Source organism: Oryza glaberrima, chromosome 10 (genome assembly GCF_000147395.1).
Source record: "Oryza glaberrima chromosome 10, OglaRS2, whole genome shotgun sequence".
NCBI classification, from domain to species: Eukaryota; Viridiplantae; Streptophyta; class Magnoliopsida; order Poales; family Poaceae; genus Oryza; species Oryza glaberrima.
Window position 1 is genome coordinate 14,041,256 of NC_068335.1, and position 23,955 is coordinate 14,065,210.

At 39.5% G+C, this 23,955-nt stretch overlaps 1 protein-coding gene and 1 long non-coding RNA gene across 10 annotated transcripts; one reads left to right on the forward strand and one right to left on the reverse strand.

Annotated features, from left to right (window-relative positions):
• Window positions 1-3,372: 3,372 nt before the first annotated feature.
• Window positions 3,373-5,072, reverse strand: LOC127752940 (pathogenesis-related thaumatin-like protein 3.5). Its single transcript, XM_052278390.1, has 2 exons — window positions 4,939-5,072; window positions 3,373-4,443 (listed from the first exon to the last, which is right to left on the reverse strand). The coding sequence occupies exons 1-2, from the start codon at window positions 5,003-5,005 to the stop codon at window positions 3,677-3,679; spliced, it is 834 nt and encodes a 277-aa protein (XP_052134350.1). The 5' UTR covers window positions 5,006-5,072; the 3' UTR covers window positions 3,373-3,676.
• Window positions 5,073-7,444: 2,372 nt separating this feature from the next.
• LOC127753488 (uncharacterized) lies at window positions 7,445-12,937 on the forward strand. 9 transcript variants are annotated; one of them, XR_008012576.1, is made up of 7 exons: window positions 7,448-7,878; window positions 7,944-8,108; window positions 8,547-8,708; window positions 9,281-9,393; window positions 9,469-9,535; window positions 9,607-10,890; window positions 10,978-12,935. It is a non-coding gene; the product is annotated as an uncharacterized LOC127753488 (long non-coding RNA). The 9 variants fall into 9 exon arrangements; XR_008012574.1 differs by adding an exon at window positions 8,226-8,350 and having other exon boundaries at window positions 7,445-7,878; window positions 9,281-10,890; window positions 10,978-12,937; XR_008012577.1 differs by having other exon boundaries at window positions 9,281-10,890; window positions 10,978-11,034; window positions 11,153-12,936.
• Window positions 12,938-23,955: the final 11,018 nt, after the last annotated feature.

Below are 23,955 nucleotides of genomic sequence, written 5' to 3' on the forward strand. Positions count from 1 at the left end.
TGCAGCAGTAACAACATCATAACATATCGTGGTTCATACAATGGATCAGGCTGGTAATTCGATTCCAATTCTTGCTCCTGAACTTTTTTATTGGTGATTCCCTCTAATGTTCAGCAGATTGGGTTTGGTGGTGGCAGTGCGGCACCACTGATTTGTGTTAGACATTGGCCCTTATCCAACCCTCTAATCTCTTGATTATGCTCACTTACGATGACTTCAGCTCAGGTGGTTGAAAGAAACACTCCTAGACTGCTATTTAGTTTTACGTTACAGGGATTTGGCTACAGATAGTTGCAAGCTGCAATGTTCTAATATTTGTTATGTTTTAGAGCAAGATCTGCCTTATATATAATGTTATAATTAGGCTTCGAATTTCTTGCTTATGTTCTTTAAAAATTCCAAGTAACTTTTCAGTTCTTTATGTCAGGTTAATTGACAGATCGAGTTGCACTTACACATATCTTGTTTTAGGAAATGCTCCAATGGCCCTTGAATCCAGCAAAGTAAGTATTTTTTTATGCTTGATCTGTGACTGATCTCAAATAGATAAATTGAAATGAGTAACTTGTACACAGATAAAAAAGTGACATGGGACTTGATTAGAGTTACGGTATTTTTATCTTACGAGGCGCCAACATTATTTGAGTTTTATGAGTCAAATATTCTTCCATTTTTTCCTGGCATTTGGTTGTGTCATGTCATTATTTGAGTTTTATTGGGTAAATTGTGTCCTGACTGGCCCTGAGTTGGATGCAGTGCTTAATTGGTGCAAAAACTGGGCTTAAGTTGCAGTCAATTTCCAGTCATGTGTTTGAAACCATTGTTTTCTGATTACTTTAATTAAATAATCCATGATCACAATATAAACCATATGTGCAAATATCCAGTCATGTGTCGTGTGCATGATCAGATGACTGCTATTGGCCATAATGCAGTGATTCTGAAATTGCTATTTGCCAAGGCTTCCTATTTTTGTTGAACTGCTGCAGCAGAATAGTGCCACCAAATGAAAGTGAACACGTAAGCATATTGTTTGCGAGAAGATCACAGTTCGGAATTTCAGATTATAACCAAGATAAAGAATCACTCAACTTTACGATCGACTTGCTATTCATGTTTATTACTCCCTCCTTTCCTAAATGTTTGACGCCGTTGACTTTTTTAAACATGTTTGACCGTTCGTCTTATTCAAAAACTATATGTATACATAAAAGTATATTTAACAATAAATCAAATGATAGGAAAAGAATTAATAATTACTAAATTTTTTTAATAAGATGAACGGTCAAATATTTTTAAAAAAGTCAACGGCGTCAAATATTTTGGGATGAAGGGAGTATAAAATAGTTCCTACTGAACATTGTCGGCTACTTGTTGATTCTTTTTAGGTGGTGTTTGTTCCTGTGCACAAATAGGTCTGCACATGCACATGCGATTTCTCTTACAGTTATTTTGGTGCTTTAAAATGCTTTACGTATTGGTAATATTAGAGCCTAGAGGTCAAAAACTATTTTGTATAGAGAAAATTATCCCACATAGCCATTTGTTGTTTATTCAAGAAATATTATATGTATCTTCAGGGAACCATATGTGATACACAAATTCAATTTTATGTCCATTGTTAGAGAATCCATTTGCTTGAATCAAAATTAGAGAATCATATATCTGATGGAAAATTGTCTTTTTACCAATATGTTTGCCTTGCAGATTGGTAGTTCCTCTCGTCCTCCAGGCACCAGCTATGGACAATATCTATACCTCAAGGAAGCCTCTTCATGTTCCCCTCAATATTTCTTTCTGGGTGCATGCACTCTATGCTTGCTATGCAAAACCCAATGTATGTGAATGTGATCCTTATGCTGCAAAGGTGCTACTATAAACACTTCGTTCTTTTATCTATTTATTTATACATTCTTTGTTGGTGTCGGTGCATTGCCTCTGAATTTTAGATCCTTTTTTAGTGCAAAATGCATATGAATGTGTGGCATTGATACTCCCTTGGAGATGAAACAAGGTATTCAGTGTTTGCAAATTAACATTTACGAGTAGGATTTACCTAGCTAGCATGGCCTCTTTCATAGCCACTTTTGCATGTATGAATCTTTGTAAATTGTGGTCCTATAGGCAAATAGAAAGGTAAAATTACGTGATCAACTCGAGCTCTTTTTCATATTTGTGCCACTCTTAAATTCAGGCCAACTACTCTTGCGGATGTTATTTAATAAATTTGGATGTGATTGTACTACAAGTTAATCTAGAAATTCATTTCCCTGTTTTCATAACAACAAAACTTTTAAAGATGATATCCCTTTATTGTCATTCAAGTCAGCATTAAGCTTGCTGGTTGAAAATTTGAAGTTTTTTTAATTCATTCTGAAGTATGAAGTAGTATAGAACTTTTTGATTTTCTATTGGTGTTTAGCTCTTAATTGTTGTTTTATCTGAGAATTCACTGCTGACTGCTAGCTTAACCATCTCAGTAAAGCTGATGAAGACAAGGTGCTCGATATTCAGACGATATTGGTCAAGTATAACATATTTCATATTGACCAGTGAGAAGCATCCGGAAGAAGTAAACGAATGAGCATTGAGTTCCAGAAAATGGTGTATAGTATAGATGGAATTATGAAAAGCAATCAACCTCATGTTTTATGTATAGTTTTTATTATTTTGTGAAAGGATGGTAGTGTCAATACGTAGAGTTTTTATTAATTTGTGAAAGGATGGTAGTGTCAATATTTAGTTCCAGAAAATGGTGTATTGTATAGTTGGAGTTAGCAAAAGTAATCGTCTAGCTCATGGTTTTGGGAAAGGATTTTGGTGTTAACTATTTTTTTATCAGATTATCAAATTCAAAACTACGAGTATTTTCACCCGAATGTTGTTCGTGAACCCGTGAACTTTATTAGCTTCAAATGTTTTTATTTTCTGATACAACTCACATGCTATTTTATTCACCAACTTTCGTTGTTTGTAGATTTGTATTACTACCATATGAAAACTATAAACATGTGATATAATTATTATTTGTGCTATATTAAAGTTTTTATTATAAAGGAATTACACTTAATAATTATTTAACATTATCTTACTGTGTGCTTTTAAATTGGTTTATAACTTTTACCCGTTGCAACGCACGGGCATCTAACTAGTCAATATAAAAGTTGATGTAGACAATATTTATATAAGTTCCATAAGAAATCTATCAAATCCAGTGTTTTAATTCGTTATAGTAATTACTTAATTAATTGCATGGTAATGTACCAAGCTTTTTTTTTCCCTTTATTTTTTCTATGGTATAGGTGAGGATATAATAGGCATTTTAATTCTACTATGCATGCGACTATGAAATGCCATGTGTACGTACGTGATATTCCTTTTACAGAGAACTACTGAACTTTAACAACTTATTACATTCGTCCTAAAATATGAGCATTTTAGCTATGTATCTATAGATAATTATTTATTTAGATTTTGTAGCTAAAAATATTTATATTTTAAAACTGAGGAAGCACTTAATTAACCCTATAACAAAAGTGTTCGCCCGATAATGAATGTAAATACGTAATAGTACACGTATAAATACATACTCCGTATATAGTACATACTACTCCTACTTAGATACACGCATGCCGGAGTGTTACTCGTCTACTCGATACGTCTCACATCATATCCGTCAAGCCTGGGCCACACGATCTGCCCCCGCGCCCCATCTGGACGGACAGAACGTGAGCACGTACACCTCCGCGTAGCACCTCGCCGCCGCCGCCGCCGTGTCGTACGGGTAGCTGACGTACGCCGGGCACGCGTCCCGGAACACCCGCGAGTACGCGCTGCCGCGGCACGTCTCCGCCGTGCCGTGCGCGCCGCGGCAGCAGAACGCGTCCGTCCCGAACGCCACGCACGCGCTCTTGCACGCCACCACCGCCGCCGCCGCCGTCACCTGCAGCTCCGGCGGGCACACCGCGTTGACGTTCTTGGCGCAGCCGGGGATGACGCACTTGCGATCGGCGGCGGCGGCGCCGGGGGTGGGGGGCTTCGTCCACACGGCCACCGGCAGGTTGTAGCCATCGACGAGGCTGACGTCGTAGGAGCTCCCCTTGCTCTGGTCCTCGTGGAGGTCCACCTCGACGAGGGTGGCCGGAGGGGCGCCGGCGGTGCCGTTGCACGCGAGGCGGCCGCCGCAGTCGCCGGTGAGGCAGGCCGCGGCGGCGTTGCCGTGGTGGTTGGTGGCGGTGGAGGTGAAGTTGCAGCCGGTGCGGCCCCAGAAGCGGCCGTTCCAGGTGGGCGGCGCGCTGACGCGCCTGGACTGGCCCGGCGGGAGGAGGAAGCCGCCGCCGGCGAGCACCGGGTGGCCGGCGTTGGGCGCCGCCGCCGGCCACACCGGGAACGGGCACTTGTTCACCACGCGGAAGGTGACGCCGCGCACGAGCGCCACCGGTCCTGATCATCATCCACAGCAGCACAACAAAATTCATGGAAATTACCAATGCTGAAAAGTAAATTTTGCCAAAAGAAAAAGAACGTAGGTGGGTGTGATTTACGGTATCCATTTCATATTAAAAGAACGTAGGTTTTATTCTCTCTCTTTAACAGAGTTTATAAAAATAGGTAGCAATTTCAGTTTCAAATAAATCAGACATATTTTATTGTAGATTTTAATGGAACTAATTTAATATACAAAAGCTATGGATGTGATCTACTTCCTCCGTTTTACAATAAGTTCAATTTTCCTATTCTCCACATATCAATTAAAACCTAAAAGACTAAAATATCTTCACTTTATCAAATCCTGATACAATTATTTTTTGCTTTATCTACTCTTAATGTATTTATCTCCTAATTTTACAAACTCCAATATAATAATGACTAAAAATAAATGTATTTATGATAAATCGGAGGGTCGAAAAGTAAACTTATTCTAGAACAAAGGAGTACCTAAGAGAGTAATGAGCAGGAGTAGTGGTAGGGGATGAACGCCGGAGAGCAAGGATAAGCACGCCATCTCTGTCTAAATCTATATAGCAAACCAGAGAAACTAACTAAGCTGTCATGGAGATGGTGCAGTCGCAGAGAGCAAACAAGGGTTTTTATACCCTGCAAGAGTCTGCAAATACAATGATGCCATGGTTAAGGAGATAGCTAAGATCAATGAGCAATGTGCCATGTGTGTGTGTGTGTGTGTGTGACTTGCATTGCAATGGAAGCAAAGGAAGACATGATTTGGGGTAGCAGGCCAGCAGCCACACCTGGTGCAGGCCTGAGGGCAAAAAGGTTGAGTGGTGAGGTAGGTAAAAAAAAAGGATTTAAAATGGATGTGCCACACCACAACTTGAAAACTGAATTTAAAATACTGCTAGTTCATTGAATCTCATCAGCCCATTTTGGTCATTTGGGCATGCATCTTCCCTTGAAAACATTATAGGATACTTTCTATTTTAGACTTTGAGCACAGATACACAATTATGTCTAAGCAGAATTTATCGGCCCAGTTGACTGGCAGGGTTGCTGGGCCTTCTAGCCTCGCCCAATCACTTGACAGCTTGAGCTAGGATGGCTTATCCTGGCCGGCCGACGGTCGATACAGAGAGCTTCTACTTCAAAATTCTTATTCCAGTAAGGTAGTGTTTGGCAAATGTGTAAGGCAAATGATTTTTTACCCATCTTAAATCCTAACCATTCATTCTCTCTCACCTATTTAATCCTAACCTTTCATTTATTTCCCAATCTCAATCCCACCCCTTATTTCACATTATCCAAACACACCAAAGTTAAAATTGCACCTCTTGTAACTGCGTTCGGCAGCAGGTGAAAGAGAGAAGATTTATCTCTCGTTTGTCACGTGCACGCTTCCTAAACTATTAAATGGGATGTTTTTTAAAACTTTTTAATAGGAAAGTTGCTTTAAAAATCATATTAATCTATTTTTTGCAATTTAAAATAGTTAATACTCAATTAACCATGCACTAATGACTCATCTCGTTTTGCGTATATTCTCAATCTTATCTTTTCCTCTCCTCTCAAACATATAAAACGGAAAATGCACTTCGTGGATCAGCTATATACCAACCCCGGAATTGAGCTATCTTTGATAGTCATAGGTCTTAACCGTATCTTTCTTTTTTTTACGTGTACGTTTCCCAAATTACTAAACGGTATGTATTCTATAAAAAAAATTGCTTTTGAAAACCACATTAATTTAATTTTTAAGTAATACTTAATTAATTATGTGCTAATATATCACCCTATTTTCTACATGTATAATATAAAGAAGTATAAAGAAGCATGTCAGCCTGTCAGGTGCTGTGCTATGTTGCTGACCACATTCCTCTCGAACAGAGCAAGCACAGCGAACAGAGGAGGTGAATCCCACAACTCTGAACAATCCCGTCGTCTTCCAACAGCGTCTCGTCCATCTTTTTCTTTTTTCAAATGGTTTTTAATTGGAAAATGGATTTGCCACATGATTCACGATCAGTAAACGCTTTCAGCCTTTTCATCTTACTATTGAGTACTCCATCAATTTAAAAACCATTTGAAATGTCGTAGGCGATAATATACCGTCGTGCTCCATCAATTCCATCTCCACGTGTTATTGTCTAGTATCAATACAGCATAATGTCGTAGGCGATAATTAATCAGAGTATCATGCACATAAGTAAAATACAAATACATGTTCCTTTTGTTTTATATTATAATTCGTTTTGACTTTTTTCTTAGTAAAACTTTTATGTTTGATCAAGTTTATGAAAAATGTAATGGTATTCCTAACACGAAATAAATATATTATCAAAATATATTCAATATTAGATTAAATAAAGTTTCAAATGTTGCCAAAATTTTCTAATAAACCCAATCAAAATTTAAAAAATTGACAATAAAAATCAAAAAGACTTATAATATGAAGGCAGTACACCAAATGCCCGTTGTGATCCTACCCTGAAGTAGCCTACAGGCTACAGTCTCAGAGACAGGGTTCACCAAACTGTTCTCAAGCCAAAATAGGGTTCAACCTTTTCTTTTTCTCGCAAAAATCGTCAACTGTTTGACTCTCAACAAAAATCCAGTTATATTTTTCTGAACTTATAAAATTTAGTTTGGTTAAAGGTAAAATTGTATAAACGATCCTAATTATAAACCTTGTTTTAAGATTATACTTATTATATTTTATTTTCAGCAAAAGTCCTACCCGCCGAACGCTACCTGGATAAAATTGGCCTTCCCGCTTCCCGTGCGGATGACTTATTGACTGGGCTAATCTATATCTATACTAATATAAAAAGGAGTTACCTCCCTCCAATCCTACGGGCCATATCAACAGATGTAATCCCTACCGTCCATCTGTAGATCGCTGATCCATACCGTCCTCCGCGATTTAACCATCTCCATCTCCACCGCAGAAATTTCTCCCTCTACGCGCAAAGACCGTGCGAAGACTACGCCTCACCCTCTATATGCGCGACTCCACCGCTACCGCCGCCAGAGCCAAGTTCTTCTCCATCCGCCTCCGGAGTCGTGCTCCTCGCTCCTCCTCCTCGCGTGTACTGCTGCTGTGCTGGAGCCGTGGTCTTCCCCATACGACGTCATCTCCAGTCGCCGTCGGAGCCGAGGTCGTCCCCTTCCGTCGCCGCCACTATCGCACAGCACCGCTGCCCCCCCCCCCCCCCCCACCCCCCTGGAGACGAGTTCTTCTCCAGCTACCGCTGGAGCCATGCTCCACGCTCCTCCTCGCGTGTATTGCTGCCGCCGCCGGAGCCCTGGTCTTCCCCAGTCCGTCGCCGGAGCCGAGGCCCCCCCCCTCTTCCCCTGCCCTCGAAGCTGAGGTCTTTCCATCCGGCGACGCCACTGCAGTCCACCGCTGCGCTCAACGGAGCCGAGGTCATCCTCATTTCACATATTAATTTGTAGTAGTACATAGCTAATGTGGCAAGCAGTTGTGGCAGGCTGCAGCGTTGTGGCGCAGCGCCGTAGTGACGAGCAGACGCGGCAACCGGGCGACGAGGAGCGAGCAGCAGGAGGTGAGGGCGAGGAGCTAGCAGATCAGGCCATCCCTCCATGAAGGGCATCAGACGACGAGGGGCAAGCAGCAGCAGCTAGCAGAGCAAGCGGTGAGTCCTAGCCCGGTGCCGGTGTTCATACTCTTCGTCTCTGTTTCAGTAATGCATCTAGATGATGTGATTTATAAGAATTGAGCTTCGCGATTCATAGTTTTGATTTATTCGTAGATTTTCGATGGAGAAGAAAACAATGTTGTTAAATTATTGTGCAAGCAATTCAAGTAGTACCCATCAAACTGATGAGAACAGAATGGAATTTTTGCTGATTGTGCACAAAATAAGAATAACAATAGGTAAGTTTTGTCACGAAATGAGAGATGAAATAAGGATGGTATATTTGTTGGTAAGGTTATAAGATCATTTCAAAAGAATTGGTTAGATAAATTTAATTGGTTAGAATATAGTGTCAAAAAAGACTCTGCATGTTGTTTCTATTGTTTTCTTTTTAAGATATAAATACAAACCCATAAATTAACTTGGTTCTTTTAGGTCGAACCTACCCTCTATTTCTATCCTGTATTCGCCACTGACGCCCTTGGAACACCACTGCCCTGATTTCATCCACTCTTGGCTCCATTTGGAATCTGGCCGTCGTCCTGCACCCTGCTTCCCATTTTCAAATCAACTTCAGCACCCACATTCTCCTGGAAGGTATGACTTTTTTTTTTCCTATTAGCACTAGAAGTGAAAGCATTGAGGTAAAGACTAATTTGAATGTCCAATGAAAATTTCTTCTACCCGTGAAATGAATGTCAATCTGTGGACCGGTGATTGAGTGGTTTCATGTTAGGCTCAACAGAATTATATGAAGGCCATTGAGAGTAATTTATTAAATCCTTTTTGAGGAAATATGAACATGGGCAACAAGACCTATATAGGACACTAAATTTCTTACTTCTGACCTTACATGTTAACTGATTTGCATGAACTTGCTAGGAAGGGGGGGGGGGGGGGGGGTTTCAACCGACACACAGGTTATATCATTTGTTTATAATGCATAACTAAAAAAAATTCCTCTTGTCAGCAGAAGTGTATAGTTCTTTGAAGTTGGAAAAATTCAATCCCATTTTTGAATGGTTTTCACATGCATACTCTGCTAAGCTACTTTTCTGTAAGAAACTAAGTATAACTTTGTAAACATGCGTAACGGAGTATAAAGTTCATACTTTGTTGAAAATGCCCTTTGTGCCACTGTGTCAATTGAAAAACATGAAAATGTGCAGGTTTTTGTCCTGCTCAGGAAGGGGGTGTCGCCAAAGTGAATTCAAGACAGCTAGCATTCAATACTTTACACAAGATCCAGGAGCCACCAGCAATGCAAGTGGTTGTCTTACTGGTACTGTACATTTTCTTCAATAGAATATAGTTGAAATGTAGTATTGGGGTTCTGGTATTGATGTTCTGTGATCAGTATTTGCAATGTATTGGAGTTGAAAGATGCACCTTCTGTTGTAGCAGGAGTAAAAAAATGCTGGAATGTAAGTGAATGTTACATGTACATATGTGCAAACAATCATGACCATTACTAACTTATTTGTTCTTTCTGCAGGTATGTTGTGATGATCCCAGAGTCCAAGGTTGGATGCTTCATATCATAAAGGAGTTGTCCATGTATTTAGGTACCATTTGTTAATATCATGATGGCCATGGTAAAGTTCATAATATGTCAATGTATATAGTTCATTCCCTATCGTTATTTTACTTTTCCTTTGAGCTGAAATATTGCCCATGGGGTTAGCTCATTTGTGTGGCATTGGTGGTATATTCTGATTGAAATTTATAATAGGTTGATGTACTAAAGAGCCAAAAAGCTACCCTAGACCTTTAACTGTTAACCTTGTATAGATTTGGAAATATATTGGCAAGGACTCATGTGACTTCACTATATCATGCTATTTATGTTGCTGATTAAAATTAAATTGAGGTGTATCACTGTGGCAATTAAGCTAAGAGTAATCAGATTCCTAATGTTTTGAGTTTACAACCTTTTTCCTTTCATCGTGAAGGCTGCAATTTATTTCAGTAAGATACAATGTTTCTGCTTTGAGGATCAAACCCTTCTTCCAATGCAAAGAAGAAAAAGGGAAATTCAGCCAATGTGCAGGTATAGCAGGAACAAATGTGTAAATATTAGATGCCTTGCCCATACAATCTCTTTGAGATGTAGCTGTTGGTACTTTCTTATGTTCCATGGTGCCAGTGGTATGTTCTGCAACTTGAGCAAACACGATTTTCCTTTTTTTTTTCTTCTCTTCTTTCACAGTTGCTAATAGTCATTTTCTGCACAAAGTTTTAATTGCAGGCTAATCAAGAACCTAAGAAGTTCTGTCATGAAGCTGTTGTTTTTCTGGAGTCCCTTTTGGTAACATCTATTAGAGGACACTTGGGACCTCACCTATAAAAAACAAGTAAATTTTGACCATTGCTTCATATTAAGTGAATATCCTCTTTATATATACCAATGATCAATTTTGGAGCTCAGGAAAATGGAACCATGGCTTCATTTCCTTAAAAAGTGCATCGGTTGAATCCACAGTGTATATTCTGCAAGTTATAAGCAAGGATTTTGATGCTCCTTATTTCTTCCCTGATAATTTCAAGTAAAGATGTGTTTTTTGGAATTTTGAATATTTGCATTGTGCTGATGACTTCTAATTACTAACGATGTAATTCATAAATTTTATCTATCAGCATATGCTTGCTTAGCCGGTTTGTTATTCTTTTTATTTGGATATACGTAGTTTGCTTGAAAAATTTGATGTGGCTAAAAGATTATTTGGTTTCTCAGGAAGATGCTTGATGCTAATGTCTTCTCGAGCTTTCAGATTGTAAGGTACTTTTCATGTTTTTTTAAACCAGTACTGCTATCCATGTTTTAAATCCTTTTCATCATCATTGTGGATATATTATTTATTTGTAGCTTCACAAGAAAAAGAGTGTGGCTGTGGACTCCAGGATTACATTGAATCTTGAAAAGGTATGCACTATTCCAATTTCAGATGATGCATTTCCCTGATTTGAGATGTTTCCTTTTTTCCAATCTAACAAAGGAAACCTTTCCTTGAGGGAATTCCATGAAATATATTGGTTTCCAGATTTCAAGATTGTTAGGTCATTTCGTGGCTGCCACTTCAACTGTAGGTGTGTGCATAGTTTAGCAATATGACCTCTTTAGATTAATATTGTGGTGAAGGAAAATATATAGGCGTTTTGACAACTGTTAGTGTTTCTGAAATGTTCACACTTGCTATCTACTTTTTACTTCAATTAAGGCAACTATGAACAATATTTTTTTTGGAATTATGTGATGACCATTTCCTGCAAGTGAAATGGATGTAAATTTGTGTTTTGTAGACCACATGAACTTATGTGGACACACGGTAGGACCTGTAGGACCTATATACATCTCATTGGTGATCATGTAAATGCTATTTTTAATTGCTGGCCATGAGGGGTATATTTGAAGTATTGTTGGAGAAAACATAAAGTCCTTTTTTACTCCCTCCGCTCCATTTTAAGTGTAACCATGAGTTTCCGTGCCCAACTTGGATCGTATGTCTTATTTGAAATTTTTTTATAATTAGTATTTTTATTATTATGAGATGATAAAACATGAAATTATGTGTGACTTATGTTTTTATTTTTTTTCAAAAAATTCTCAAATAATACGAACGATTAAAGTTGGGCACGAAAAATCATGGTTGCACTTAAAATAAGACAGAGGGAGTATTAGATATTGTATGCTGTGGGTACTGGGGTTTAATTCAATAGCACTAAGAAAAATATCTTGCTTTGAGCTTTTCAAGTTTTTATCAAGCTATGGCAAATTATGTTTGGTATTGTTAGCTGCTTTGCATTTTTTTTAGTGTTTAAAGGAGTATGTTAAGTTACTATAATAACTTTTAGTATGTTTGTATATTTTGTGTGACATATATTACATGAAAAGTGCAAAAAAATTTAAGTGTTTTATATTATCACTATAGCTAATGTGGGAACGTGCATTGCGATTACTAGTTTCTTCTAATGTCGATCCACGAGAGCCAAATCAGGCAGGTCAAGCTTGTCCAGCGTGGTTATGTGATGAGTCCAACTAGAACTTGTCATCACCTAAGAATGATGTTGCTTACAACTCATAGCAAGCAAGTCCTTCACCTAATGTCGAGTCAAAAAAATAGCCTAAGAGCTATCTCGAGTCGGGCTCACCTTATAGGCACACTGGACGGGCCTAACCTAGGTGATATGACCCGCTGCGAATCTACGTCAAAAGAAATGGGACAAATTAACTTCTTTTTGAACGACTCGCACGATACGGTGTGAAGTTCTATTGATAGAGCAGGAAAAAATTACAAGATTATATCCCTGGAGGGTCATAACTAGTAAAAAGAAAAAAAATACCACCACCCACACACTGACAGCGCTAACACACACACCCGGGAGAAGGCTAGCACCGGACCGGCCGCCGCTAAGCGTGACCGACCGCCGCTAGACCAACAAAGGAACATAGACGAGATCGCCCCCTAGAGGATGCCAAAATGATGTCTTCAGGAAAAGAAGCGATGGAAGAACCGCCGCCGCCATCCGTCAGGGCTCAAAGAAGTCAAGACTAGGCTTTTGCTAGACAACCGCCCTTGAGGGGTGAGACAGCACGACAATGCCCTCAGGAGGGGGAATGAACCATCATTGTCGGTTCGGCTACAACCGAGCTGGGTTTTCACCCGCCGCTCACCACCTGCGAATCCACGGCTGACGCACCGATGCTCCACCACCACTCAAGCTCTGCCGACATGTGGGACCCTTGCACCGGCGTCCCCCGCCGGTCAGCCTTGGTGCGCCGAAGACCGCACCACACCCACCGGCAGCTCCTCCTCACACCGAGGTCGCCTCCCCCACCGTCGGCCGCGCCTCTCGCGCCAAGCCGGCCTCCTCCACCGGATGCACCTCTCGCGCCAATCCGGCCTCCCTCCATCGGCCGCGCCTCTCGCGCCAAACCGGCCTCCATCGCCGCCGGCAGCGCCTCTCGCGCCGTGCCGGCCTCCTCCACCGGACGCGCCTCTCGCGCCAATCCGGTCTCCTGTCATCGGCTGCGCCTCTCTGTGCCAAGCTGACCCCCGACCCTCCTCCCATCGCTGTTGCGCCGTCCAGGTGCGCTCGTCTTCCACGCCCCCGGCTAGCCGTCGAAGACCGCCATGCCTCCCACTGTCGCGCCTCCACTTGCTGCCGCCGTCGATCATCTATACGACGCCGCCAGACGTTGTCGCATCCGCCAATGTCCTCGGCCGCCAGACGCCGCCTCCACAGTCGCGGCAGCTACGAGCCAGCCGCCGTCTCCAACCGTTCGTAGCCAGCCGCAAGCCACCGCCTCGTCGCCAACCGCCACAGCAGTTCAACGGAGGGGATCCGGTCTCCTGCCGCAGCAGGCCGACACTGCGTGCAGCCGCCATGACAGGTGCGACTTCTTGAGCCGCCGCCGCATGGTCCCTGCCGCGGCTGCCTCGACCGTCGCCGTCTTCGCCAACCACCGCAGCAGCTGCCTCAGTCGTCGCCGTCGCCACCAGCCAGCGCAGTCGCCGCCGTCGCCAACCGCCGTAGCAGCTGCCTCAGCTGTCGCCGTCGTCACCAGCCACCGCAGACGCCGCCGGCACCGCAGCCACCTCCAGCGCCAGCCGACCGATCAGATCTGGCCACGGCCACCGCCTGCCACTGCAGACATGGCCATGCCGCCGCCTCCTCCGCCCGCCCGCCACTCTAGCCGCCGACACTGCCACCTCCGCGCCGCCCACTCGCCGTCCCCGGCAGTCCGCCGCCCGGAGCAACAAATCCAGCCATGGGGGGGAGGGGGTCGGATCCATGCATCCCAGCACCGGATCTGGACGCCGCCGTTGGTTTCTCCTCGGCGCCGGCGCCTTGCCCTGAGCTCCGTCTTGCCGGCGCCCTAACCAGCTTGACTGCGAGCGAGGGAAGAGAGCCCCACCGCCGCCGTCCTTGCAGCCGCCTGGCTTTGCCGGCGGTGGCTCGGGCAGCGGCGAGGTGGGGGAGGGGGTCGGGGGCGGCGCGGCCTGTTTCGCTGCCCGCGTCGCCCCCGAAGGCGGAGCGACCGAGCGTTAAAGTGGGCCGACAAATTAACTTCTCATATGCGCAAAGGAAACAATTTCGACTGGATAACGTTGGGTAGGTGAGTTCTTGCAATAAAATAGGTTATAAGGTGAAATCTCAAAACTAAGATGATAATTAGAATGGTCATGCAATTTTGCCATAATTGATGACTGGTTTGTGTTCTCGAACCGGTCTAAAAAGTTCAGTTCTCGTTCAGTTCTAGTTGGATGAGCCGCTGGCAGTTGTCATCATCGTCGTCGTCCTCTTCCTCCTCCTCCTCGAAGTAGCCATTAACAACAACAGTCTACCTATCCATAGCGTTGGGTGGACTACTGCCATGACCCTTTTTTTTTTTTCCTTTCGACATTCAGATTAGCTAGCAGCAGCCACTACACAGCTACACTGTAGTACTGTACCACTGTTCCTCCTTCTACTGCATGTGGGGCCACTGCACTTCGCAGCTGAAGAAGAAGAAGAAGCAGCAGCAGAAGATGAAGCCACATCCGCCAACAACCCAAAAGCTCCAGGAGTTAATGGCAGATCGACCAGTGCTTTTTTTTTCCTCGTGTTTTCTTTTCCCGTTTCTTATAATTAATTGTGCGATTGTAAGATTTTTTTTTCCGATTTTTTCTTAAAAATTGTACCAAGTTTTTTTCCTTTTAAATGAAAACGAATACTTGTTATTCTCTTTTGAGGTGTACCAAAAGAAATATTAATGGCAGATCGATCAGATCGGCTGGTGGTAGTGGCGGAGTCACCGTTTGGCTAGTCCGGACAGCCGCTTGGGCTCATCGACGAAAGCTCCGTTAAATTTTAATGTTAATGATTAAATTGATGGTTTGAAATTTCTATAGCAAATAGCACTACTAGTTATATCGAAATTTATCTAGACATAAAAATCTTTTTGGCTCCACAACTAACCGGTGGTGAAACACATCCATACCATAAGTATCAGATACTACCTCTGTCCTATATAAATTATAATTCTAGGTTGTTTAGTAATATATTAAGGTTTAAGAAGAAAGACTATGATGTCCCTTATTAAATGGCTTATAGCTAAGAGTGAAAGGGTGGTTGAGGGTAAAATGGGAAAAAAATTGAATTACAAGTGATTAATGGAACAATTAGTACTCTATTGTGATAATTATTTTGGGATTTAAAATACAATTATTATGGGACAGACGTAATAGATGAGGAGCAGAGAGGAATAATAAGAGGATCAGAATGGAAGGGAATGGAGTGGTGCAGAAGTGGGGATGGAAGACAAAGGCTAAGCTTGTGTGGCCGCATCCAGCGATTCCCCAGCGATTCCGACAACCACCAGCAACAGCATGGCCGATTGCCCGTACGGTCGATCGCCTCGCGGATGCTCGGCCTAAACAGTTGTGATCACCAACCTCACTGTTGATTTCTGACCCCAATCAGTCCATCTCTCCTAATGATTTTTTTACTGTTTCCTAATGATGTCGAAATGTACATCAACTTTTAAGACATTCGACGTGGTTGATTTTCGACATAACATTTGATGCTTCGTTTTATTAAAAAAAATAAGTGTCATTATAACTTGTTTTATAGCAGACGTACTTTAAGCATGGTTTATACTTTTTTATATTTGCACTAAAATTTTAAATAAGACGAATGATTGAACACTAAAATCGATATCGTTTATTTTTAAATGGATGGAGTAATTTAATTTAAATGTATTTGACTGCTGGCATTTCAAAATGTCACTTACTTTTTTACTTATTTATAACAATAATATTGACTATTTCAAATTTATTTTTTGAAAACAGAATGGCTACTTTTGTTACCTTAAACATAGTTTCAATGTACTATAACTTTCTTGCATCTTTTTTTATAGGTTTCATACTAGTAATTAGAAATAAAAAGGTGTCCTCGTGACTGTGCCGTTATCTAAAACACCATTTATTTGTGATTAGAGGGAGTCGGAAGAAAGAGAAGTAGATCTAATTATACTCCATAAATACCAAAATAATCAGCTTGGCTTATTTGGAAACGAAAACAGTCCCAAACTATTTCACTTGAGCAATTAATCTCCTAAATAATTTTTTGGCTCATTTTATACCTCAAACTATTGGAATGGTTCAACTTAACGCACGCACGCAAACCCTATTCCTACAAGCATCTTCGAAGAAGAATCCTGGAGATTAACGAAGTCGCCACAGGCGCCTCACTGTCGACGGTTACGTCGCCTACCACTGAAAGCACAAAGCCGTTAAATCCTGAAAAATTCACTCCCATTGGAAGTCGAACCCAGGACCTATGGTGCTACTGAGGCTCTTATAACCATTAGGTTACAGGCTCTTTCGTTACTCTTAATGGTATTTCTCTCTTCTCTCTATATAAGTCATATTTTGTATTAAAATTTGGTAGAATTGAAGATGCGTTATAGCTTACCTCTCAATATTCTTTAGAAAAAAATTATCATTGTTTACGTAGGTTGAAAACACTGTGACTAATTTAAACATGAAAGTTTTAAATTTCAAGCAAATACTCATGAAAACATTTTAGAACTTTGATAATGATATCATTTATAGCTTAAAAAGTTTCAGCTTAAAATACAAGAGTGAACCATTTCTAATAGTTTAGGGATAAAATGAAGAAAAAAATAGTTTAAGTATTAAGTGCTTTAGGGGAGTAAAATGATTTTCTTTTCTTTGGAAAAAATGCCACCTTGCATAGGAAAAATGATTTAGCAAGGAAAGGAATATTGGTTGAGGCTAATATGTACTTCGGAAAAAAAAGGTAACGGAGGAGAGAAACATCGATAGTAAGATATTATCATCGATAGTAAGATATTATCGACTCTTAGCAAAACAACAAAAAAGGAATTTTGTTCCTTAAGGACAGGGAAATTAATGAATGATAAGGAAAGGTTTTTTTTCTTGGTGAAATGAAGGCTAAAGTATTTATCAGAGTGAATTGCACTTTAGGCTACCTTTTATTGCTATAGTTTCACCTTAATCACCTATAATCCAATCATTTTTTACTTTGGACTAGCTAAATTTATATTTGTTTGCTTTGGATCACCCAAAACCACTTCTTTAGCACATCAACAACATTGAGGACGTTGGCTATGGCACGCTGGCAAAATCATCCACTTATGAACATGCCATACCTTTGTCGGAGTATAGGATGGACATGGCTAGTGAAGAGAGTCGAAGTAGTCCAAAAGTACAACAAACGTAAAGTTAGCTACTTTAAAGTGAAAAGATCAGAGTAGGGGTGTTCAAAGTGAAACTACAAAATAAAAAGTGAACCAAAGTGCAATTCACTCTATTTATTATCTCAATTGTTCCAAGAAAATAATAAACAGCATGTATTGCTTATAAAACTGTATGAAGTATAACTGCTGTACTCGTTCTACTCATGTTCTATAACTTGGTACAAGACATTCCAAAATAAATCCACCTATGAGTATACCATAACTTTGCTAGAGTATTAGGATAAACGTGACTAGTGAAGAGAGTCGAGGTAATCCAAAGTACAATAAACCTTAAAAAGATTAGAGTAAAGGTGTCCAAAGTAAAACTAAAAAAATAAAATATGACCCAAAATATAATTCACTCTATTTATTATCTGAACTGTTCCAAGAAAATAATCTCTAAACAACATTTATTGCTTATAAAACTGTATGAAACACAACCGTTGTACTCGCTCTAACTCCCACCCTATAACTTAGTACTGGAATGGAGGACACACTTGTAATGGGGTTATTATTGGACAAGACATTCCAAAATAAATCCACCTCCCGTATAAATGCCCGAACATTTTTCTTGGGGGAAAACAGATCATATACATGCCCAAACTTTATTGATCCAGCCTGTTTTTACAAGTCTCCTCCATTTCTTAGAGCAAGATAATAATAGAGCTCACTTTCTACTATTAGCCAATTTTAAAGCCAATACATATAATAGATTAGCTATAAGGTTGGCTACAATTTTTTCTCCTCTCTCTATCTCTCACTTATACATTAATTGTATTTGTTCTGAAGCTTGCATGAGAGCCAACACCCTTAATTTTTTTGTTACATCTCTTCTCCACGTAAGCTTATAGTAGGCTTATATATCACTATTATACTTGCTCTTAGGGCACCCGCAATGGTTATCTATAGGCTCTCTATAAGAGATCCATGTCAGCATATTTTCCTACTTGGAAGATATTAAAGGAAGAGATAGAGCAAAACTATCTTACTAACCTGGAGATAGTCTATAGAGAAAAACAAGGCAATGCATTAGAGAGCTATAGATATCCATGTAGGCGTACTATTGAGGTGGTTTACTATTAATCTAGTCTATTGCTGAGTTATATATGTTTTATAGAGAACACCTTACTTTATTATTGCGGATGCTCTTACTGCCGTGGTAGTACTTGTCAGATGAACAGAGAGACATTTAATTTCGATCACCGTCAATTATGACTTATCTCCACCACAATTAACGCCAAATTTCTCAATTAATCAGTGTGCGACGACGTAGTAGCTTCTAAACTGTTGCTGTGACACGCGTCGCACTGTTGCCATGACGGCGTTAATTAGGCGCCCATAATCCCAATGATTGAGAAACGAATGAATGTATGATTCGGCAATATAATTAATCGCTGATGGGCACGGTCGGACATATGGCCCCGTTTGAGGGATTATCTAGTAGCTTCTCCGAGAACCCCAAAATTCTCACAAACATTATATTTCATATTATTACCCAGATTATGATAGTATATAAGTCGTTTTAATTTTTTTCAAACATCTTTACGTTTGTCAAAGTTTGTAGAAAAATTAGCAACATCTATAACACTGAATTAATTTTACTATAAATTTAATCAAAATTAAAAAAGTTTGATTAAGAAAGAAGACTAGCTATGAATTAATTGTTTCTCATAATAAAAAACAAGTAAATATTAGAGAATGATCTAATATCAAATAATTAGAAGGGATGAGGTTTTAAATCCAGATTATCTAACACTAGCTGAAAGACCCTGAACGTTTCTCACTGTTTCTCATAATCATATGATTCATATGTAGTATCGCGTCTATATTTCGAACAGTTCAGAAAAAAAAAATAGAACAGTGCCGGGGCTCTGGTATTTTCGGCTCCTACCAGTCGCGGCCAATAATTCGTCGTGCAACGGCTATCACCATCACACACACACATACAGGGGTATCTAATATATCGTGTTCGGAGTGATTTGTCGTCGGTTCTTTTCCGTTTAATTAAGCATGGTGTCGATCGAAATCATCAAAGAGTTGGTGCCATTAATTTTGGACCCCCAAACTATATCGGCAAGTACCTTCTTCTGCTAGGTACTGATGATTGTTTGTATATATCTCCACATTGGAATTGAACGAAAATAATTTTTTTTTTGGACCAGTACCATCGATCTGATATATTATTGCATATAAAATTTACAAACAGTCATGTTCTATGGTTCAAGTCATATAAAACTCTAGAACTGGGAGATTTTAGAAAAAACTTATTATTACCTATCATTAGGAATGATTGAGCAAATTAATTTCAGAAAATCCCGCTGTGGTTGAAGTTGAAGAATCTGTTTTTTTTTACATATTCCAATATGTTTTTCCCCATATTTATGTATGTTTTGAAGTTCGAGAGCGTACATGTTCTATAATATCTATACATTTAAGAATAAAGTGCATAATTAGATTGCTTACAACTAAGGAAAACTATGAATATATACATGCACCAATCGATAGAGCCTTTTCAAAACTTTTTTAACCAAACACATGCATATAATTTTACTCCCAAAAATCGGGAGAGCAGGCCTCCAGAACCCCTCCTTGATCTTGCACCGAGAGGAGGAGACAAATCAGATTTTGGGGGAGCACATCGCGTAACTACAACTGCGTCGACTGCTTTCCCTTCATCGTGGCTGGTGGCGAGAATAGGGATGTTAAAGATAAGAGTGGGAATGGCAACGGCAACGGTTCTCCTTCCACTACCATCGCAACCACTATTGTAGGACCTTATGTTATTCTCCTCTTCTATTTCTTTCTGTTGATTCTGCTTTTATGCAAAAATAAGTTATATATATATATATATATATATATATATATATATATATATATATATATATATATATATATATATACACGCGCGCGCGCGCGCTTGTTTCCATGGTTTACACCTATAGCATGTCTTTTTTTATCCTTATTGTTGAGAATAATCCGTTTATGGCTAACGCTATCATGGTTTATGTTTACATCGTTATGATTTGTTTTATTATTTTCTAGATCAAATACTATGGTAAATTGCTTATATTGTCAACAGACGATGCCCGGGAGAGGCCAAGGTGATTCTGGAGCATGGGCAAGAGCTACTGCTTACATGCATACACGTGTACGATCTAGATGCCGCCTAGGCCCATGCCCGTCCCTGGGCATGTGCGAGCTGCGCGATCGCACAGGCCCCCCAAAAAATAGGGTCTTTAATTTAAACCAATACGTTCCGATATACTTAAGGTCTTTCGGATGGAACGAGTTATTTTCTTCACAGCTCCGACAAGTATTCGAAGGTAAACATAACTACATCCAAGAACTATATTTCGTGACGACGCTATCAACGTGCGTTCTAGACAATAAGGATTCTTTTTTTTTTATTTAGTAAGAAAAACCGAATTGTTACAATGATTCTTCTTTTACTTAGCCAGAACACTAATATCTATGTGGGTGAGTTTGTTGACATCACTCCAGTTATTATTGGTCACAAACTTGTTTGATAAATAAAGGACTACTAAACTAATGGTACCTTTTCCTGATATAGTTATAAAGAAGGTAAAACAGATCAAACAAAAATCGGTGATATTAGAAATCCGTCCCAACATATTTCACACAGAAGCCCTATAGCTGAGTTCGGGAGGACATGGAAAACAAAACAAATAATTAGTGCGGAATTAATTAAGTACTAGATAAAAAATCTTAATAAATAAATTAATATGATTTTTTAAAATAACTTTTATATAGAAATTTTTGTAAAAAAATATATACAGCCTTAGTAATTCGAAAAGTATATACGCAAAAAAAAAAAATGAAGAAGGTAGGTTGGGAAAGAAGCGAGAATTGTTAGGAACATGGGTTGTCAGCAAAATGGTGGCCGTACGTCCTGATAGATGGATGGAACCGACGATGAAAAGCTCGAGCTACCAAAGCGCGTAAGTACTGAAATTTAACTCCCGGCGCTGCCGCAGCTGCTTGACGATTAAGCCGGGCGCTTTCCCTCATTGATTACGTACTCCGGCTGTGTTTAAGTTCCTTCAAACTTTTAAAAATTCCATCACATGAAATGTTTGTACACATGCATTGAGTATTAAATGTGGACGAAAAAAACAACCAATTACACGGTTTACATGTAAATTCTGAGACGAATCTTTTAAGTCTAATTACATCATGATTTGACAATATGGTGCTACAGTAAATATTTACTAATGATGGATTAATTAGGTTTAATAAATTCGTCTCGCAGTTTACAGGTAAAATCTGTAATTTGTTTTTGTTATTAGACTACTTTTAATACTTAAAATACGGGTTCATATACAATAAAAAAAAATTTAGAGAAGTAACTAAACACGGCCTCCGTCGCCTAACTGTAGCGCCATTTATCGATCACTCAATCAGCAATGCATATGAAATGTGCAATGCAAGCATATGCACGAAACTCGTATTAATTTTTCCCCATACTGACACAAAAAGGAAATGTACGAACACGTAAGTCCAGGGCCCATAAACCAGCAGCAGGTGGATCCATCCTGGTGCTCCTTAATTTGGTTGGGCCCACATTTTTAACTTTTTTTTTTAGATGGAATGAACTAGAAGAAATGTTTTCATGCAAAAGTTAAGCAAGTTCAATGGATTCATGTGTGTAAGCTGTAGGTGGCCATCAGAATTAATTTGTTTATAATGATGTGTGGAATGATGCATTAATCCACTGCTCAAACACGTACGTCGTCAGGATGTGGTGTTCCGCCCTGTGCACTTACAGACATGTCACCGGCTGCTCGTTGACTTGTAAGCTGGAATTCTTATTATTTTTAAACCTTTTAAATTTTAAAACAAATCCTCCCAAGACTTAACTTTTATTTTAAACTTTTTGGCCACGTCACCTGGGTTAGCGCAACAAAACAACACAGCCTCGCCACCCACAGTGAACGTGTCGATATTATCTTGTCATGTCACAGGATGTTAGTATGGAAGTGTTGTTTGGCCACGTATCAGTACGGTTAAAAGGTTCACATTTAGAAATAAGTTTATGTTAGTTTATTTTTAAAATAAAAAAATCAAAAAAATAGATTTTATAAATTTTAGAGTTTGATTTAGGTTTTTTTTAGGCCTAATTCTTTTCTTCAACAAAAGCTGGATGAAAATTTTGATATTCGTGGTATGTTTTTAAAGTGCTAAACGGTGTGTTTCGTGTGAAAACTTTCTATATGAAAGTTGCTCTAAAATATCGGATAAATCTATTTTTTTATGTTTGTAATAACTAAAACTTAATTAATTGTATCTATCTTAATACCACCTCGTTTTTACGTAAAATACTTAATCTTCATCTTCATCTACATAAGATTCAAACACCCCTAGAATATAAGTATGAAAAAAATACCCTTAAATTGTTTTTGTTGCTTCATTTATTTTCCTGGGTTTATAAGACGAGATATTGTTAATTAACGCTGCGGTTGGAATGTATTACAAGAGAATCGTTTTTCACCATAATACCAGAAAAACGTCACCATGTTAGGGGCGAGGAAATAGTTGTGGAATTCCTTAAGGATTCTACGTTTCATTCACTATTGCTATATATTTTCAAGAATTTCAACTATTAGCTTAAAATCTTATCGTAATTAATTAAATTGGCATATAGTGAGAAACTCTTAGGGGTCTTCCAGCTAGCTCCACAAGCTAGTGGGCTAGCCGGCCTGGGTTCAAAGCTTTACCCTTTCTATTTATTTGATATTAGGTCATTCCCTAATATTTGTGTTTTTAAAATTGGCATATACTAGCAAATATATGTTTTTCAACAGGAACTTTGTAGGATTGGGTTCTCGTGAGGTTTTTCTGGCACTTCTTTAAAGTACTAAGAACATGGTTATGAATATTTATATATAACTCAATCAATTATCCTTTATTCAAACTGACTTAATTTTTCAAACTTCATAATGCCTTTGAATTCCCGAGAGCACCTTAGAGAAAAGTAGCTCTTATCCACCTTTGTGCAAATCACTCATTTTAAAGCATAGAAGCAAGTCCCAGATTGGTAAAGGATTCCATCATTTTCCACAATATCTGGAAAGATTTCAACCACTAGCTCAAAAAATCATGTTAAATGTTCTCTTAAGGGCATGTACAAAGGTAGAGTCTAATATGAGCTCTCTATATTAATTAATGTCACTAGAGACTATCCTTCTATAATAATAGAGACAATAATATTTCTAAACCATTAATACACTAAATAATTTTTTTTGTTATACTTCTTTTCTTTTCTACACCCTTATGCCACAAACTTTCCATTAATAAATGCTAATAGTCGACTCTGAGCTGTTGTCATGCGTAGCAACGATGTTTCTCATTCCTTCCCTCTCTTTCTTCCACGTTGCCAAATTTACTTGCATGACAACGAAGAGAGCCCGTTAACTATTGTACATGCCTTAACAAGTCAACAGCACAAAAGTCCCTTCCCCCTTTTGTGTCTCAAGACACATCCCTTCAAATTTACCAACATTAATTTTATTTTTCTCAAATGTACCTAACCATCTCTCTTTGGGAAGTATTCTACCACCT